The sequence below is a fragment of the Macaca mulatta genome, chromosome 19, assembly GCF_049350105.2.
Source record: "Macaca mulatta isolate MMU2019108-1 chromosome 19, T2T-MMU8v2.0, whole genome shotgun sequence".
Taxonomy (NCBI): Eukaryota; Metazoa; Chordata; class Mammalia; order Primates; family Cercopithecidae; genus Macaca; species Macaca mulatta.
In genome coordinates, this window is record NC_133424.1 from 61,082,334 (window position 1) to 61,101,517 (window position 19,184).

Consider the following 19,184-nt stretch of genomic DNA (forward strand, 5'->3'; position numbering starts at 1 on the left):
GTGACGTCACATGGGTGCGACGCGGCGCTCTACCACGATCCGGACTTCTCTGTGGTGAGTTGGACGACTGACTAGTCAGGCGACAACCTCAGAGAGCATAGAGCAGAGGAACAAGCGCAACGTCCAAGAGGGAAGGGCCAGCACGTCGGGGGCCTCTCTGGCCCTACCCGGGCCGTGTTCTCGATAGTTTTCCGGAAGAAAGGGATCTAGGAGCGAGATGTGTGGAGCTAGCACGACGCGTCGCGCTGTGACGCTCTGGCCCGACGCCGACGGCCTCTCAGTGGCTCGCGGAGGACCCGGCGGGCCGAGTGTTGGAGGTGAGGAGGCGGGGCTGGCAGGGCTAGTCGGGGCATCTGGAAACCTCTGACCCCACGCTTCGGGCGTTTCCTTATCAGGTTCACTTCTCCCTTATCTCGCGCTACACTTCGTAGGCGCAGCCGCTGCTTGGGAAGTCGTACTTAAGGTCTAACCCGAGATGATCTTGCTGCACCTCAATCTATAGCATCCTGTATTCCCATCCTTTGAGTTCCGCTTCTCCTTCTCCCCCGGCCCCCACATGGCCCTTTGCTGACCTAGAAAGAGACCTAGAAAGTGGGAGGCCCCGTGGCTTGGGGGTGGGGGGAATGGAGGCCCAAAGGGTAGGAAGGAGACCCAGGGAGAAGTAGAGGCAAAGAAAGATGGTGAGATGGGGCCTTGGAAGGCTGTAATCAAATTCAAATCCTGGCTCTGCTAGGTACTAATGGGGTGACTTTGGGCAAGTCACTTAACCTTTCTGTGATCTTGGGAAAATCACTTAACTTCTCTGGGCCTTGCTCTCCTTATGGACAAACAGGGGATGACAACAGGCCTGGCACACAGGAGGTTTTCCAGGATTATGAAAGTTAATAAAACTGCTGAGGTCAGTGTTTTGCACATAATAAGTGCTCAATAAAAATTAGCCTTCACTCCTATTATAGCATACATATTGTGTGCAACCAGATGGACTGGCTGGGGCAGTGATTAAAATGACTTACCTACTCTTCCCCGGCACCCCCCGCGGGGAGGCCCCTGTCTCTTGGCACATTGAGCCTGGAAGGGCCTCCTGCAGTCGACTCTCAATGCTGCTCCTCACTCACATCTCCTCCACAGAGCTGAAGGTCAGAGCTGAAGTGAGACCTGACTCCTTGCTCCTACCAGCCTACTATGGCTTAAGACCCAGGCCCAGGGCCCCATTGATGTAACAGAGCAGAGGACCAGCAGATGAATGGACTCCTTGAAGCAGAGGAGCAGGACCAGGTAAGGGACCATCTAAAAGCCAAGATCCTCATACTGTGGAAAGACAAAATCCAAAGCTTTTCTTCTTCTTCTTTTTTTTTTTTTTTTTTTTTTTTTTTTTGAGACGGAGTCTTGCTCTGTCGCCCGGGCTGGAGTGCAATGGCCGGATCTCAGCTCACTGCAAGCTCCGCCTCCCGGGTTTACGCCATTCTCCTGCCTCAGCCTCCCGAGTAGCTGGGACTACAGGCGCCCGCCACCTCGCCCGGCTAGTTTTTTGTATTTTTTAGTAGAGACGGGGTTTCACCGTGTTAGCCAGAATGGTCTCGATCTCCTGACCTCGTGATCCGCCCGTCTCGGCCTCCCAAAGTGCTGGGATTACAGGCTTGAGCCACCGCGCCCGGCCCTTTTTTTTTTTTAAAAAAAAAAGATTGGAGGCCGGGCGTGGTAGCTCACGCTTGTAATCCCAGCACTCTGGGAGGCCAAGGCCTGCGGATCACCTGAGGCCAGGAGTTCGAGCTCAGCCTGGCCAACATGGTGAAACCCCGTCTCTACTAAAAATACAAAAGTTAGCCGGGCATGGTGGTGTGCGCCTGTAATCCCAGCTACTCAGGAGGCTGAGGCAGGAGAATCGTTTGAACCCGGGAGGCAGAGGTTGCAGTAAGCTGAGATCGCGCTGCACTCCAGCCTGGGCGGCAGAGTGAGAAAAAATAGGGTCTCACTCTTGCCCAGGCTGGAATGCAGTGGCGCAATCACAGCCTACTGCAGCTGCAACCTCCTGGGCTTAAGTGATCTTCCCACCTCAGCTTCCCAAGTAGCCTCCACCATGCCTGGCTAATTTTTAAATTTTTATTTATTTTATTTTATTTTATTTTATTTTGAGGCGGAGTTTCACTCTTGTTGCCCAGGCTGGAGTGAAATGGCACGATCTCGGCTCACTGCAACCTCCACCTCCCGGGTTCAGGCAGTTCTCCTGCCTCAACCTCCCAAGTAGCTGGGATTACACACATGCGCCGCCATGCCCAGCTACTTTTGTATTTTTCCTAGAGACGAGGTTTCTCTATGTTGGTCAGGCTGGTCTCAAACTCCTGACCTCAGGTGATACACCCGCCTCGGCCTCCCAAAGTGCTGGGATTACAGGCATGAGTCACTGCACCCGGCTAATTTTTTAATTTTTTCTGGAGACTGGGTCTCTGTTGCCTAGGCTGGTCTTGAACTCCTGGGCTCAAGGGATCCTCCCACCTCAGTCTCTCAAAGTGTTGAGCTTACAGGCATGAGCCACCGCGCCCAGCCCGGAAGCCCTTCTATAAGTGATCTCAGACCTTCTCTCCAGGCAGGTGTTGCAGTGGGATAATTCAGGAATCAGAGAGACCGAGGGGTTGAGGAGGATACTTATTATTTATTATTTAGGTGCACCGACCCGGTCAGATTAACATCCAAACAAAGACTGAGCCCCGAACAAAGAGTCAGGTTAGCTTTTAAGCATTTTGTGGGGCTGGGGGAGATCTGTGCACGGGGAAGCATGTTAGAGAAGAGAGAAACAAAGAGTTATTCAATTGAGTCATACATTACATTATTTCTTGCATTTCAAGGAAAAACATGTTTTACGACTTGAGTTTATCCCGTCTAGTGATCTTGCAGCTGCACAGCTAGAGAAACAGGGTCTTCACAATGCCTGGGAAAGGGAGAGATAAGGCTCATTAGCCACAGACAGAAAAACAGGCAGGACTCGACCTCTTTCTCTTTCTCAGGGGGAACTGGGTTTTTTACATACAACTGAGTTTTTGCTTACACATTCTTTAATTTCTTTTAATTCCTGTTTCAGTGTGAATAGCTTTCTTCCCATGTCCCAGACAGGACAGCTGAGGCCAAGAATTCAGGGGCTTCCCAGCAGCCACACAGCAAGTCTGTGTGAGCTGCCGGGTCCTTTCGCCTTTTCCTCCTCCCTGTCCTCTCGTCTTTGTGACTTAGGCTCTGTGTTTGAATCTCAGCCTCTTTGCTCCGTGTCTCTGCCTTTCCTTCTCCCAGGGCCCCAAGCTCAGTTGCTGTGCCCCCTGTCTCAGTCTTACTGGGTTTCTGTCCCCCTTTCTCTCCGTGTCATTCCTTGGCACATACTATCTGGTGCCGTTGCTGCTGTGGGTTGGATGCTAGGTACATGATTTGACGATAAGCAAACTTCTTCCTATATTTATCTTTTTTTTTTTTTTTTTTTTTTTTGAGACAGAGTCTTGCTCTGTCACCCAGGCTGCAGTGCAGTAGAACGATCTCGGCTCACTGTAACCTCCACCTCTTGGGTTCAAGCAGTTCTCCTGCCTCAGCCTCCTGAGTAGCTGGGATTACAGGCGCATGCTACCACACCTGGCTAATTTTTGTATTTTTAGTAGAGACGGGGGTTTCAGCCCAGTGTGGTGACTCAACGCCTGTAATCCCAGCACTTTGGGAGCCCGAGGCGGGCAGATCACGAGGTCAGGAGATCAAGACCATCCTGGCTAACACGGTGAAACCCCGTCTCTGCTAAAAATATAAAAAACTAGCCGGATGTGGTGGCATGTGCCTGTAGTCACAGCTACTCCGGAGGCTGAGGCAGAAGAATCGCTTGAACCACGGAGGCGGAGGTTGCAGTGAGCTGAGATCGCGCCACTGCACTCCAACCTGGTGACAGAGCCAGACTACATCTCAAAAAAAAAAAAAAAAAAGAGACAGGGGTTTCACCATGTTGGACTCCTGACCTCGCAATCCACCCGCCTCAGCCTCCCAAAGTGCTGGGATTACAGACGTAAGCCACCTCGCCCAGCCTACAGCCTACATTTGTCACTTTCTAGCGAGCTCTGTCCTTGTCTCCTAATGCATATCTCTTTCTCTCTATGCAATTCTGTTTCTAGGTCCCTTGATATATACTTGCCTTTCTTTCACTTTCGCCATGTCTTTGCCTCGGTGAGTCTGGCAACATCTTAACTTTCTGTCCCAGTTCCTCCCAGCCCCTGGGCTTCCAATATTCTCTCCCTCCCTCACCTTTGACCTAGAAATACTGTCCCCATCTCTCTATGTCTCTGTCTTCCCATGTGACTGGGTCATTCACTGGGCAGATGTTTATCTCATGGCGCTTCCATTCTGGTTTGAGCCTGAGGTAAATAAGTCTGAATTAATGAGCCTCTCCTTCCCAGCTTCCATTCCAGAAGTGTCTGTCTCCATCTGTCTCCGTGTCTGTCATTTTCAGGGTTTTCTTGTATCCTTACCTTGCACATTCTCAATTCCACTGTTGTGGTCTCTTGTTTATATCTCTGCTTTTCTCTGGGTCTCTCTGACTCTGTAACTGTTAGAAAATAAACGTATCTTTCACTTTCCCCACTCTCTCCTCCCAGCTCTCTTATTGCCTCATCCAGCCTCTCTGGGTCTCTGCCTTGCTCTATGTCTGGATCTCTGGGCCTTTGTTACGCGTGTTAGAGTCTCTGTCTTTGCAGCTAAAGACCTCCTCCCTCACGCCCCTTTCTTTTGTGAATTCAATGGATGGGACAGGCCCACTTTCCCTTAACAAAGATGGCGACAACGGCGCTGTCTGTGGGGCCGCGACGTTGTCACCACTGCGCGTCTGCCCTCACCTACGATGGCGGCCAGGCTCCCGAAGCGCGAGGCCCCGCCCAGTTCTCGGCCTCTCCCGCGGCCAGTCCCTGCGCCAAGCTCGCGAGCTGACTGGCTCCACCCCCTGAGCCCTCGTATTGGTGCGGCCCAGGCCGGCTGCACGGCCATTGGCTGAGCGGATGCACACCCTCCCCCCCACCCCTAGGTCTGATGGGGACTGTTGGTGCTGACTTGCGGGGCCGCCTGGAGGAGGACCCGGCGTGTGAGGAGGGTGCGGGGGTCGGGGCAGGGACCGGAGTCTAGGGGACTGAGGGACCAAGAGGACGCAGGCCTGGGACTGGGGCACCGGGGTGGGAGATGGAAATGAAAAACCTGGGCCAGGACTGAACCCAGGCCTGGGACTGAGTTCTGGAAATAGGGTGCGGATGGCGGCTCAGAGGACCAGGGCCAGACACGCAGGCCTATGGATTAGGGACCAATGGATGGAGACCCAGGTCCAGGTCTCAGTGACCCAGGGACAGAGACCCAGGCCCAAGACTGGAGAACATCTAGGGCTCTATGCTTGAGCCTGGTTTGAGGTTCCCATAATGGGGCCAGGGCAGGTTTAGGGGTGAGGCAGACATCCTAGACCGAGGGAGCCGCTGGGGGTAGGGGAGCAGATGTAGTTCCTAAGGGTGAGTCCACAGGCGGGACGGGGAGGGGGTGTCCTGGCGCTCTGGGTCTGGGGAATGTGAGGGGCAGAACTGGCAGGTGGCTGGGCGGGGCAGTGGGGAACAAAGGTGATCGAAGAGAGGAGGAGGCAAAGTCCGGGCAGAGGGCAGGGAGAGGGCCTGGGGGGAAGGGACCTCAGTCGTGCTCCCACCTGCTCCCTGGAGAGCAGGCGGCCAGGCACCCAGGTCAGTGCTCAGGGACCAGCTCTTAGCCCCTGCCCCTTGCAGGTGCTTGCATGTGGCTCCTCTCAGACCCCGCAGTCCCTCTGTCATATCCCTTCTCTCCAGCTGTCCCCATGCCTGCCTCCTACCCCTCCTATTTGCTCTCCCTTCCACTCTGTCTTGCCTTTCTTGTTGGGGTGAGAAAGTCTTACTCTCTTAAGTATCTTTCATCAGCCTGGGTTTCACCTCATTGACCCTGTTTGTCTCCTCTCAGTGTTTCTCTGGCTCTCAGACCGTATCGCTATTGCATTTGTGATTGTTTTGCTGTTATTACCCTCCGCACCATGTGGTGGCAGGGGATGGAGGGGGTGTGTCTTTCAGTCTTTGCATGTCTGTTTCTGCATATTCCAATCCCACTATCCATTCCCCTTCCTGTGCCTTCTTTTCCCCCAAAGCCCGTTATCATCACCCAACCCCCTGTATATTTTAATCCTTTCTCTTGTTTATCTGTTCCTGTGAAGGCAAGGATTTGGGGCTGTTTTGTTTCCTGCTGTGTTTGCTAGGCCTAGCACCGTGATTGGCACATACAGGGTACTGAATATGTACTGGGGAATAAATGATTGAATGTTTGCATGCCCGGGTCTCCGGCCCCCTCCAGGATGCTGGCCTTCCTGCCCAGCTGGCCTCTGCCCTGCATCCTCAAGGTCTGCCCGCACCTGTCAGAGCCTGTCTGTCTCTGGTGCTCCTGTCTCACCTGCCACTGCCCCTCATTGTCTCCTCCTGTCCACAGCCCCTGCCCCTGCCATGGGGTCCTGAACTCTTACTCCTTCTCTCCTCCCTTTCCACAGAGGCCGGAACAGGAGCTGACCAGGAGCTGGGGCCACAGGCCTAGGAGCACCCTGGTCAGGGCTAAGACCATGGCCCCGCCCCCACCGCCACTGGCTGCCAGCACCCCGCTCCTCCATGGCGAGTTTGGCTCCTACCCAGCCCGAGGCCCACGCTTTGCCCTCACCCTCACGTCCCAGGCCCTGCACATACAGCGGCTGCGCCCCAAACCCGAAGCCAGGCCCCGGGGTGGCCTGGTCCCGTTGGCCGAGGTCTCAGGCTGCTGCACCCTGCGAAGCCGTAGCCCCTCAGACTCAGCAGCCTACTTCTGCATCTACACCTACCCTCGGAGCCGGCGCGGGAGCCGGCGCAGAACCACCCGCACCTTCCGGACAGATGGGGCTACCACCTACGAAGAGAACCGTGCCGAGGCCCAGCGCTGGGCCACCGCCCTCACCTGTCTGCTCCGAGGACTGCCGCTGCCCGGGGATGGGGGTGAGGCGCTGGGCAGCTGCTCTGTCCTGGGGCCACCTTGGTGTCTCTGCAGAATTTCCTCCATAGGCAGCTGTGTCTATTTTTCTGTGTCTGGGTGATGTATCTCTCTGGATCCGTTAGGAGTGATACACAGAGATGGGCTACAGAAGGAACAAAAAGACAGAGGGCCGGGTGTGGTGGCTCACGCCCGTAATCCCAGCACTTTGGGAAGTTGAGGCGGGCGGATCACCTGAGGTCAGGAGTTTGAGACCAGCCTGGCTAACATGGTGAAACCCCGTTTCTACTGAAAATATAAAAAATTAGCTGGGTGTGATGCCACACACCTGTAATCCCAGCTATAGGAAGGTGAGGCAGGAGAATTGCTTGAACTCAGGAGGCAGAGGTTGCAGTGAGCCAAGATTGTGCCATTGCACTCCAGCTTGGGCAACAAGAGCAAAACTCTGTCTCAAAAGAAAAAAAAAAAAAAGCACAGGCAGAGGTCGGGTGCAGTGGCTCACGTCTATAATCCCAGCACTTTGGGAGGCTGAGGCAGGTGGATCACTTGAGGTCGGGAGTTTGAGACCAGCCTGGCCAACATGGCGAAACCCCGTCTCTACTAAAAATACAAAAATTAGCCGGGAGTGGTGACGGATACCTGTAATTTCAGCTATTTGGGAGGCTGAGGCAGGAGAATCACTTGAATCTGGGAGGCAGAGGTTACAGTGAACCGAGATCACACCATTGCACTCAAGCCTGGGCAACAAGAGCGAAAGTCTGTCACAAAAAAACAGAACAAAAAGGCAGACAGAGAAGTGATTTACATCTGCTGTTCTCTTGCTAGATTTATGTTTCTGTCTCCTGCCCTCTTCCCCTTTGCATGGGTCTTGACCACAGATGAGTCACCCAGGCTGGTGAGAGCAGCAGCCTGAGACAGGACCAGGCACCACCCAGAGTGATGGGTGCCAACAGAGGTCTCCTACGGCTTCCCTGGAGTTCAGAGGTGGCATCTAATCCTGCCTGGGGCCCCTAAGGGCTGGAAGTAAACTGATCCTGGGTGATAGGTGTTCGGGGTGAGGAAAGTGGGAACCACAGCTCCGAACTACAGCTCTCGTGCCCTCCTCCCACAAGTGGGGACAAAGGGCATTTGGTTTCACACCTAAGCTCTGCCTTTGTCTCAGCACCTGGGTGGTGGGGCAGGGCTGCATACCTAGGCCTGGCCAGATGAGAGCCAGCAGGTGCCAGGTGCTAGCCCTCCACCAATTCTGTAGGGGGCTGTTTGAAGGGACTGTTTCCAAGGTGGGGGTCCTGGGTCGCTGGTCTCTGCAGACCCTAACCTCTCTCCACAGAGATCACCCCTGACCTGCTACCTCGGCCGCCCAGGTTGCTCCTATTGGTCAATCCCTTTGGGGGGCGGGGCTTGGCCTGGCAGTGGTGTAAGAACTACGTGCTTCCCATGATTTCTGAAGCTGGGCTGTCCTTCAACCTCATCCAGACAGGTAAGGGCCAGTGAGAATGGGAGCTGGGGGCTGGGAAAACTGAGTCCTAAGGGAGCAAAGTGGTGGGTGGGACTCCTGGGGCTATGGGGCTGGGGTGGGACAGCCTTCCTAACGGCCCGGTATCCCACTTCAGAACGACAGAACCACGCTCGGGAGCTGGTCCAGGGGCTGAGCCTGAGTGAGTGGGATGGCATCGTCACGGTCTCGGGAGACGGGCTGCTCCATGAGGTAGAGCAGGAGCACCCTGCCCCTAACCCTGGGCCCTGGGGCACTGCAGAGGCTGCCACCAGGACCCAGGCTTCTGGACTCCCCACCCTCCAGGTGCTGAACGGGCTCCTAGATCGCCCTGACTGGGAGGAAGCTGTGAAGATGCCTGTGGGCATCCTCCCCTGTGGCTCGGGCAATGCGCTGGCCGGAGCAGTGAACCAGCACGGGGGGTAGGTTGAGAATACCACCAAGGGAGGGATGAGCCCCTCCTGGGGTGATAGGGACCCCTATATCTCACTCAGGCAAACCCACAGTCAAGTAAATCAGCCTGCCTGGCTCCCAGCTGTATCCCTAGTGCCCAGAACTCTGCCTGGCATGGGAGGCACTCAGTGAATTGTAGGGAGCAAATGAAAGAGATGACCGGGAACCTGGCCCCGTAAGGAATTGCCTAGAGGTGGCCCCATGGCTGTGGTGGGCCTGGGCCATGGCCTTCCTGGCCTCATTGCCACCTGCTTCCCTGCCTGTCTCTTTCCCCTACCCCTATTTACTCCTTCTGTGTGTCTCTCCATCTCTGGCGGTGAAGATTTGAGCCAGCCCTGGGCCTCGACCTGCTGCTCAACTGCTCACTGTTGCTCTGCCGGGGTGGCGGCCACCCACTGGACCTGCTCTCCGTGACGCTGGCCTCGGGCTCCCGCTGTTTCTCCTTCCTGTCTGTGGCCTGGGGCTTCGTGTCAGATGTGGATATCCAGAGCGAGCGCTTCAGGGCCTTGGGCAGTGCCCGCTTCACACTGGGCACGGTGCTGGGCCTCGCCACACTGCACACCTACCGCGGACGCCTCTCCTACCTCCCCGCCACTGTGGAACCCACCTCGCCCACCCCTGTCCATAGCCTGCCCCGTGCTAAGTCAGAGCTGACCCTAACCCCAGACCCAGCCCCGCCCATGGCCCACTCACCCCTGCATCGTTCTGTGTCTGACCTGCCCCTGCCCCTGCCCCAACCTGCCCTGGCCTCCCCTGGCTCACCAGAACCCCTGCCCATCCTGTCCCTCAACGGTGGGGGCCCAGAGCTGGCTGGGGACTGGGGTGGGGCTGGGGATGCTCCACTGTCCCCGGACCCACTGCTGTCTTCACCTCCTGGCTCTCCCAAGACAGCTCTACACTCACCCGTCACTGAGGGGGCCCCCGTAATTCCCCCATCTTCTGGGCTCCCACCGCCCACCGCTGATGCCCGGGTAGCGGCCTCCACCTGCGGCCTGCCTGACCACCTGCTGCCTCCGCTGGGCACCCCACTGCCCCCAGACTGGGTGACGCTGGAGGGGGACTTTGTGCTCATGTTGGCCATATCGCCCAGCCACCTAGGCGCTGACCTGGTGGCAGCTCCGCACGCGCGCTTCGACGACGGCCTGGTGCACCTGTGCTGGGTGCGTAGCGGCATCTCGCGGGCTGCGTTGCTACGCCTTTTCCTGGCCATGGAGCGTGGTAGCCAGTTCAGCCTGGGCTGTCCGCAGCTGGGCTACGCCGCGGCCCGTGCCTTCCGCCTAGAGCCGCTCACGCCGCGCGGCGTGCTCACGGTGGACGGGGAGCAGGTGGAGTATGGGCCGCTACAGGCACAGATGCACCCTGGCCTCGGTACACTGCTCACCGGGCCTCCTGGCTGCCCAGGGCGGGAGCCCTGAAACTCAACAAGGTTGGAACCCGCCGGGGGCGGGGCCTACATTCCAATGGGGCGGAGCCTGAGCTAGGGGTGTGGCCTGGCTGCTAGACTTGTGGTGGCAGCCCGCAAGTGCAAGGGCCCTGGCCCCGTCTCAGGATTGCGCCCGCCTTCATGGGACCAGACGTGATGCTGGAGAGTGGGCGTCGTCACGAGGGTAGTGCCTGATCAATGAGGGCGGGGCCTGGCGTCTGATCTTGGGACGCCCTTAAGGGGCAGGGCTTAGTCCTGAAGCTAGCCACCTGCTCCTACCCGGCCAGGCTGGCTGAGGGCGGAGCCTGTTTTACGCGTCGCCCAATGACAGGACCTGGAATGTACTGGCTGGGGTAGGCCTCAGTGATTCGGCCCTTCAGGGCCCGCAGCCTCGCCCCATCCACTCCGGTGCCTCCATTTAGCTGGCCCATCAGCCCAGGAGGGGCAGGTTCCCCGGGGCCGGCGCTAGGATTTGCACTAATATTCCTCCCCCCGCGGGTGGGGGCGGGGAAATTCATATCCCCTGTTCGTCTCATGCGCGTCCTCCGTCCCCAATCTAAAAAGCAATTGAAAAGGTCTATGCAATAAAGGCAGTCGCTTCCTTCCTCTCAGACCTTCTGCCCTTCCTCCATCCGACAGCCCGCGGGAGGACTCAGACTCCAGCACTTCCAGCAGCGCCTGCCCTCTATGGACGGCAGCCCGGAGCTGCCCACGGGCTGTAGCCAGTATGCCAGGGAGCTGCCCTCCTCTTCCACAACAGCTGGCTCTGGGGTTCTCAAGATTTATTCAGGATCGTGTTAACGGAGGCGGTGGGAGGATGGGGTCCCTGACGTGCCGGGGACACACAGAGGACCCTCCCCGCCCCCGCAAGGGAGGGGGGAGGTTCGCTTTTTCTTAAAAATATAAATGTATTTATCTGCATTATCACGTCCCTGGGGCACCCAGCTGGCCGGCCCGTGGGCCACAGGGCAGGGAGGGAACAGGGCGTAAGTCTCAGCAAGGCGGAGGAGAGCTCCGCCAGGTGGGGATGTGGGGCAGCCTCACAGGGCCCCGTGTTGGGCCTGGTATCGAGACAGCACGGCGCGGTAGTGGGACAGCTCCTGGCGCACAGCCACCACTTCCTGCCGCAGCAGGGCGTTCTCCTTCTCCAGGAAGGCCGCCCGCACCGATATCTGGTTCTCCTTGAGCCGCCGGGCGTCCCGGGACCGCTTGGCTGCCTCGTTGTTCTTGTACCGGCGGCTCCAATATTTCTCGTCCTGGGGGAGGAAAGGGGGAGGACACTGAGGTCCAGAGGGACCCAGGTCCCAGCGAGAGAGTAAGGGAGCCACAGCAGCGGGGCCTAAACCATACCAGGTCTCTGCTGGGATAGATACCCATGGGTCTGCCTTTCTAGGGCCCTGGTTGCTAAGGAGATTGGGCCCCTAGCAACAGTAAAGACACGAGATAGACCCCCACCCTTAAGCAACTCACTTTAAGTCTCCATTCTGCAAAGCAGGGCCCCAGCCCTCTCCACATGATAAAGGGCCTGCAGTTAGCTCCTGCTTGCTAAGGATGCTTGTTCCCTAGCAACAAGGCCTTCATGGTCTGAGGGCTTCTCCCGTTGAAAAGCACTGCCCTGCACATCGCCTTTCCAGATCTTGGTTGCTAAGGAAATCTTGGTGCCCTGGTGATGGGGTTTGGTGTCCCATAAAATCCTCCCAGAGCTGGAGCCTTCTGACCTGGTTGCCAAGGCAACCTCATCCATCCTTGGCAAACAATAGTGAGGTCTAAGTGGTTTCAATGGCTGTGGCCAGTCTCTGACCTGCTGGCCTTGAACTGAGGCCAGAGAATAGCCTCCTCCCCACCAGGACCTGACTGAGAGAAGAGCTGTCCCTTAGGAAAGGGGACTATCCTGAGACCTCCCCAGAGGATTATACCTGAAGTCCTCCCATCCTGGAAGTTGGTTCCTAAGGAGGACTCCTCCTTAGTAACTAAGGACCACTGGGCTCAGAGAGATGCTCTCCACTCCACCATTTAATTAAAGCCCAGTTCCTGCTTGTGAGGGTAAATCCAGTCCTAAGCAATAGGGCCCTCTAGCAGGAGAAACCACTGGTGTAGATTTGACTTATAGACCCGTCCTAGCTGCTTCAAGTAGCTATGTCTTGCACGAGGGTATGGCAAAGTCTTGTTTTTTGAGATGGAGTCTCACTCTGTCACTCAGGCTGGAGTGCAGTGGCATGATCTTGGCTCACTGCAACCTCCACCTCCTAGGTTCAAGCGATTCTCCTGCCTCAGCCTCCTGAGTAGCTGGGATTATAGGTGCCTGCTACCGTGTCTGGCTAATTTTTTTTTTTTTTTTTTTTTGAGATGGTGTCTCACTTTGTTGCCCAGGCTGGAATGCAATGTCACAATCTCAGTTCACTGCAAGCTCCGCCTCCGCCATTCTCCTGCCTCAGCCTCCCGAGTAGCTGGGATTACAAGTGTCTGACACCATACCTGGCTAATTTTTTTTATTTTTAGTAGAGACGGGGTTTCACCATGTTAGCCAGGATAGTCTCCATCTCCTGACCTGGTGATCTGCCCGCCTCGGCCTCCCAAAGTGCTGGGATTACAGGCATGAGCCACCACACCTGGCCTGTTTGTTTTTGTTTTTGAGATGGAGTCTTGCTCTATCACCAGGCTGGAGTGCAGTGGCACAGTCTCTCTCGGCTCACTGCAACCTCCGTCTCCCAGGTTCAAGCGATTCTCCTACATCAGCCTTCCAAGTACCTGGGCTACAGACACGTGCCACCGTGCCCAGCTAATTTTTGTATTTTTAGTAGAGATGGGGTTTCACCATCTTTGCCAGGATGGTCTCCTGATCCCGTGATCCACCAGCCTCGGCCTCCCAAAGTGCTGGGATTACAAGCATGAGACACTGCACCCAGAAAATGTCTGTACTTTTAGTAGGGGCGAGATTTCACCATGTTGGCCAGGCTGGTCTCAAATTCCTGACCTCAAGTGATCCGCCCACCTCAGCCTCCCAAAGTGCTGGGATTACAAGGCGTGAGCCATCGCGCCTGGCCTGGAATGACAAAGTCTTGTAACAGAAGCCCAAGCAACTCTTGCTAGGGAAGACTCCAGTAATGGCCAAAAAAAAAAAAAAAAGGATGCAAAGATGCAATCACTGCTCAAATCATCCCAAATCAGAAAGTGGCCCTGGCTGTTAACAGAAGCTGAAGCCTCCCACCAGTGAGAAGCCCAGGCCCAGGAAACAAGTCCTAAAGGGGCTGGCCGAGTCTGCATCCTAGCCAAAGGCAATCACTCCAAAGGAAGTCCCACATCAGAGATCAAAGGCCTGCTGAGTAAGGAGAGACAGGCCACAGGCTGATATCCCATTGCCAAGGAAGACTGTCCTTCGCAGTTGTGCCTGGTGGAGCCTGAGACCTGACCCACTGAGGGTTCTGGATCCAAGTAATAGGAGAAGCTCCAAGTCTCTACAAGTAGGCCTAGCAGAGCTGGCTGAGTCAGCACCCCACAGTGACACTGTCTTTTGTTTTAAGACAAGGTCTCACTCTGTAGTCCAGGCTGGAGTGCGGTGGTGCAATCTTGGCTCACTGCAGCCTCAACCTCCCAGGCACAAGCAATCCTCCCACCTCAGCCTCCCAAGTAGCTTGTAGAAATGGGGTTTCACCATGTTGCCCAGGCTGGTCTTGAACTCCTGAGCTCAAGCGACCCTCTTGCCTCAGCCCCCAAAGTGTTGGGATTACACGAGTGAGACCCCTCGCCCAGCTGACACTATCTTCATAAACCTCAGGCTCCTGCCCCCTTGTGCCCCATGGCCAAGGAGAACTAATCCGTGGCTGCAGGCCAGGAGAGGCTGAGCACTAATCCCAGTGAGAAGCCCAGGCCTGAATGTGAGAAAAGGCCCCACCCTGGCTGTGGGGCATGTCTCCAGCCACGCCTATGTCCCACATCCAGCTCTGCTCACCTTCTGCTCCTCTGGCACCTGGATTTTCCTCGCCTTCTTCATGATTGGCTGGGGCTTAAGTTCCTCCTCTGAGAAGCGGTGTCTTCGAGGGTCAAAGGTCTCATGGCCAGGAATGCTTGATAGGGCAAGATCAGCTGGGTCGGGTTCAAAGGTCATCAGCACCTCCACGGTGTCTGGGTCCACAGGGCTGGGTGTGTCCCGAGAGGTCAGGCCTTGGAGAAACAGCACGTGTCAGCTGAGTGTGTATTTTAGGGAAGGGGTTTCCAGAAGCTACCTCTTGCTCTGGTATCATAGCCACATGGAGAGCCCTTCTGAGATCTAGCATAAATTTGGCCAGGGACTAATCTCCCTAATATAAAATATGAAGGTTCCCTCGCACACCGATAACCCTAGCACTTTGGGAAGCCGAGGCGGCAAATCACCTGAGGTCAGGAGTTTGAGACCAGCATGGCCAACATGGCAAAGCCTCATCTTCACTAAAAGTATGAAAATTGGCCAGGTGCAGTGGCGGGTGCCTGTAAGCCCAGCTACTAGGGAGGCTGAGGCTGGAGAATTACTTGAACCCGGGAGGTGGAGGTTGCAGTGAGCCGAGATCACACCACCGCACTCCAGCCTCGACAACAGAGCAAGACTCCGTCTCCAAAATAACAAGAAAAATGAAAGTTCCCCTAAGCCATAAAGATGCTTAGAGATCATGGAGCCATATCCACCTTTACAAACAAGGAAACTGAGGCCGGGCGCGGTGGCTCAAGCCTGTAATCCCAGCACTTTGGGAGGCCGAGACGCGCGGATCACGAGGTCGGGAGATCGAGACCATCCTGGCTAACATGGTGAAACCCCGTCTCTACTAAAAAAATACAAAAAAAAAAAAACTAGCCGGGCGAGGTGGCGGGCGCCTGTAGTCCCAGCTACTGGGGAGGCTGAGGCAGGAGAATGGCGTAAACCCGGGAGGCGGAGCTTGCAGTGAGCTGAGATCCGGCCACTGCACTCCAGCCTGGGCGGCAGAGCGAGACTCCGTCTCCAAAAAAAAAAAAAAAAAAAAACAAACAAGGAAACTGAGTCCCAGTCATAACTGACTTGCCCTAGATAGCACATGAATCAGGGCTATTGCTTCTACACTTAATCTTAGCCAAAAGGCCAAGAAGCGATGGAGCTATTGCTTCTAAAACCTCAGAACTTCAGATGCACAGTCTAGCCTGAATCCTACTTACCGAATCCACCACCTAAGCTTAGACCCCAGATTGTCCAGAGAAAAATAATCTACTGCACTGAAAAGCTCTCAAGTTACAGTCTAAGAGCTACTCGCTGAGAAGAGTAAGGGAAGAGAAGAGGAGAAGCTGCTCTAAGATTCCAGAAGATTGGTTCGAAAGGAGGCGCCTGTACCTTTAAGCACCAGCCAGCCGGGGCCAGCTAAGGACACAGGTTCAGGGCCGAGTCACGTGCTGACGCCTGCTTCCCTCCTCCTCCCTCCCTCCCAGGCCCCCCTGCCATCAGCGCCCTCACGTTCCCCGGCCCCGCCCCCTCGCGCGTGAAGGCGCCTGCGCGAAGCGCGGAGGAGGGAGGGGAGACTCACGTGGCGCAGGAATGTGCGGCTGGGAAGGGTAGGGCCCTGGTTCGGCCCGGAGGTCGGACCTGGGGCAGGTGTGCCCAGGAATTCCCAAACTGTAGTCCGTCCCTGGAGACCTCAATATGCCCAAAGGGAAACATCTTTCCTCTTGCTCTTCCAGTCACTTAGCTCCAACATCTCACCCCCCAAAGATCCCAATCCCCTGCTCTCCAGGGAGCATCGGCCTCCTGGACCTTCCCAGGCCCCCCGCCACTGGGGTACACACGATTCCGGGATCCCACGCCTCTCCTAGGAATATAGGAAGCTTGGTCCTAGCCCCAGTTGGAGAATCCAGAAACAAGATCCCTAACGTCTTCCCTTCTGAAGAACTCTGGGACCTGGGGCTGCAGCACGCCCCACTGGGGGACCCAAGAACTGGGCTGCCAGTCTCTTATGTCCTGGGTAAACAGAATTCTGCGCCCCTCCTTTGCTCCTGTAAAGGACCTAGGGGCTCCAGTTCTATCCCAGTTCCATCGATTATGGGCCCAGATTCTGGGGTCAGTCCACTGCCCAGTAAATAACTCTGGTGTTCCGGACTTCCAGTTCTGGCTTCACGAGTATCCACATCCTTTGTCCCCACGTCCCACAGAAAAACCCACAAAATCTCATTGGGCAGGCTTCCTGGAATTTAGGGTTCCAAGTCTCTCCTCCCCTATGGAGCCAGAAGACCAAGTTCCTGACCCATTAAGAGACACAGAATCTGGCCCCCTCCCACGACACCGCTCGACAACTGGACACAAAATTCGGGGCCGCAGCCCGGTCCCACGGTCCCAGCCCCCAGCGTCGCACAGCCCCGCCCCCTGAGTCCAAGCCCCGCCCCGTCAGGACCCGCCCCGCCCCCTTCGCCGCACCTGCGCGGTGGCCGCTGGCGGCCCCGAGGGCAGCCCGGGCGGGGGCGTGCCCAGGAGAGGAGCGGGGGGAAGCGGAGCCGCACGAGCCCGGCCCTGGGGAGGGTGCGGGCGTCCGCGCGGGCGACGGCTCCGGCGATGGGCCACCGGGGGGCGGCGGGCTGGGCGGGAGCCCGTGCTCCAGCAGGAAGGCGTCCAGGTCCACGTACTCCACATCGCCGAACGGCAGCGTGCGCTCCCAAAGCAGTGGCGCCAACAGACCCGGGGCGGAAACTGGCCCCGGGCGCCCCCGCGGGGACCCGCCGCCCACCACCGCCCCAGCCGGGGCATCCGCTGGGCCCGCAGTCTCCAGGCCTGGCCCAGGGGTTGTGGCTGCGGGCAGGGCCGCCTTGCGCTCCTTTTCCTTCAGGAGACCTGCGGGCCGGGAAAGACGGGTTGGGATGGCGGGGGGGTGGAGATAGAGATGGGAGAAGAGACCCCGAGTCCGAGAGGCACAGGGCGGAGATCCAGAGAAAGAGGGGATGGGGAGTCGGAGAGGAGAGACGGGAAATGAAGGGACGGAGACGCAGAGTGGGAGAGAGACCCAGAAAGAACGGAGACGGGGGTGGCAGAGACAGGTGGACAGATTCACAGAGATGGGGACAGAATGCCGGGAAGGGATTGAGACACAGAAAGACAGCGACCCAGAGAAAGAGGGACGGAAGTTCAGGAATAGGGGGGCAGGGAGAGGGTAGGTGGAGGGTTGGGCAGGTGAGAGAAAAAAATGACAGCTCTGTAATTCCACTGTAATTACCCAACCCCATCCCCTGCGCGCTGTACCCCCTTCCCCCTCCCCCACCATCTGTAAGGGACAGGAAGGGGCTCTATTCCTGGGGCACATTCCTCATCCCTAGACTCCATGTGACCCCATGACGCCCCGCCCAAGCCCGTGTCACCACCGTGTGAGCACCCGACACACCCCCTCCCTGGGACCCCAGGGGTCCAGACTCCCGGACCAAAGGAAGAGGAGGCTGGGGCCTACACTCCTGTGAACCGAGGGAGGAAGACTTTGGGGACCTTAGGGTGGACGGGCTTCAGAGCTGCCGCTTTTGGGTCCTGGGCGCTGAGGGATCTAGGGGCCTAAACACCCGAATAATTGAGTAGATTAAGGTTGGGAAGATGGACTCCCCCCACACAGGAGGTGTCTATGGGCCCCCACCCCCCAACCAACGGCATTTGAGGCCTTAAGGGGGTGGGGTGTCCGAACTGGGTGAGATGGGGGTTAGAACTCACAGCTGGCCGGCTCTTTGGGCTTGCTGGTCCCCTGCAGAAGGCTCCGCAGCCCAAGCAGCGCTCCCCCGCCAGGGGGTGTCCCGACCGGGCCGCCCAGCAGCAGAGGGGCCGGGGTCCTGTCGCTCACAGGCCGCGCCATCGCCTGGCACCTGCCCCCAGGCTCACGGGTTCATGGAGAGGCGAAGGGCTGGCCTGCCAGTCACCGGCACACTCCAGTGGTTTGGACGACTGTCTGCCCAGGGGCGGGCGAGTGTAGCCTGCAACCCTCCAGTATCCAGAACGCTGCAAATCCTAGGAGCGACAGGAATTTGAGGTCCTCGGTGCAGAAACGTGCAACTCAAAAGGGTCCCGGGAGATCATGCAGTCTGGGCGAGGGGGTGTCCAAATCAAGCGGCCGGCCCTTTGCAACCGAGGGTGAGAGGGGACCCTAGGCGCCCCTTCTACAAGGTGGGCGAGCCTGGCTCTTGCAAAATCTGCAGCTCTCGCAACGGAAGGCGCTTTGCAATCTGCACCGAGAGGTGTGCGCGGAGGGGCGGAGGAGGGGGCAGGAGGAGGCGGCCGCCTTGAGGCGTGGCCAAAGCAAACTTCTTTCGCGGAAAAAAAATCTAAACCAAAACACCCGACGCCACAGCGCGCGCCCCTCCTCCGGGTCCCCGCCCGGCGCGTCCAGCCCCGCCCGCCTCTGTGGGCATGCACCCCAGCCGCGTGCCTCCCTCCGGCTGCAAACACAGGCCAATCGTCTCCGACCCCTTGAGACGCACAGCCAATGGGGCCTCTGGATACGCCAGGGCCCAGGAGGGCGCGTGAGGGGCTCAGCGCGTGAAGTTGCCTTGCCTTTCGGTGGGAGGCGGGACACTGACCTACATTTGCCCAATGGGAGGCGGTACTGGGGGCGGGACCGTGACCCAGTTTGGGCCAATGAAGCAGGCGGGAGGGGGAAGCACATGGCTCTGCTCGTGCTGCCTGGTGGTAAGGGGTGTGATGGGGGAAGAGGGGCGCCGCTTAAAGGGGCCGCGGTCCTAATGATGGTTTTGAGAAGCAGGAAGCCAAAATGCCGAGTAGCGGGGGCTTAAAAAGAGGAAGATTGGTTTCCGGAAGAAGTCTGTTCTTTAATACCCAAA

The 19,184-nt window shown here is 57.3% G+C and overlaps 2 protein-coding genes across 19 annotated transcripts; one reads left to right on the forward strand and one right to left on the reverse strand.

The window, feature by feature from the left end:
• Positions 1–279: 279 nt before the first annotated feature.
• On the forward strand, positions 280–10,999 carry SPHK2 (sphingosine kinase 2). Of its 11 annotated transcripts, none has more exons than XM_077976594.1 (8): positions 280–395; positions 1,129–1,275; positions 4,134–4,185; positions 6,551–7,022; positions 8,348–8,497; positions 8,631–8,725; positions 8,819–8,934; positions 9,288–10,999. In XM_077976594.1, the coding sequence occupies exons 2-8, from the start codon at positions 1,244–1,246 to the stop codon at positions 10,378–10,380; spliced, it is 2,010 nt and encodes a 669-aa protein (XP_077832720.1). In that variant the 5' UTR covers positions 280–395; positions 1,129–1,243; the 3' UTR covers positions 10,381–10,999.
• Positions 11,000–11,155: 156 nt separating this feature from the next.
• On the reverse strand, positions 11,156–18,573 carry DBP (D-box binding PAR bZIP transcription factor). Of its 8 annotated transcripts, none has more exons than XR_013410000.1 (4): positions 18,064–18,573; positions 16,795–17,205; positions 13,965–14,549; positions 11,156–12,618 (listed from the first exon to the last, which is right to left on the reverse strand). XR_013410000.1 is itself a non-coding variant. In XM_015124471.3 (4 exons), the coding sequence occupies exons 1-4, from the start codon at positions 18,200–18,202 to the stop codon at positions 11,429–11,431; spliced, it is 978 nt and encodes a 325-aa protein (XP_014979957.1). In that variant the 5' UTR covers positions 18,203–18,573; the 3' UTR covers positions 11,156–11,428. The 8 variants fall into 8 exon arrangements, 4 of the variants coding, with proteins under 4 accessions (XP_014979957.1, XP_028695077.1, XP_028695075.1 ...); XM_015124471.3 differs by having other exon boundaries at positions 11,156–11,644; positions 14,338–14,549; XM_028839244.2 differs by having other exon boundaries at positions 11,156–11,668; positions 14,338–14,549.
• Positions 18,574–19,184: the final 611 nt, after the last annotated feature.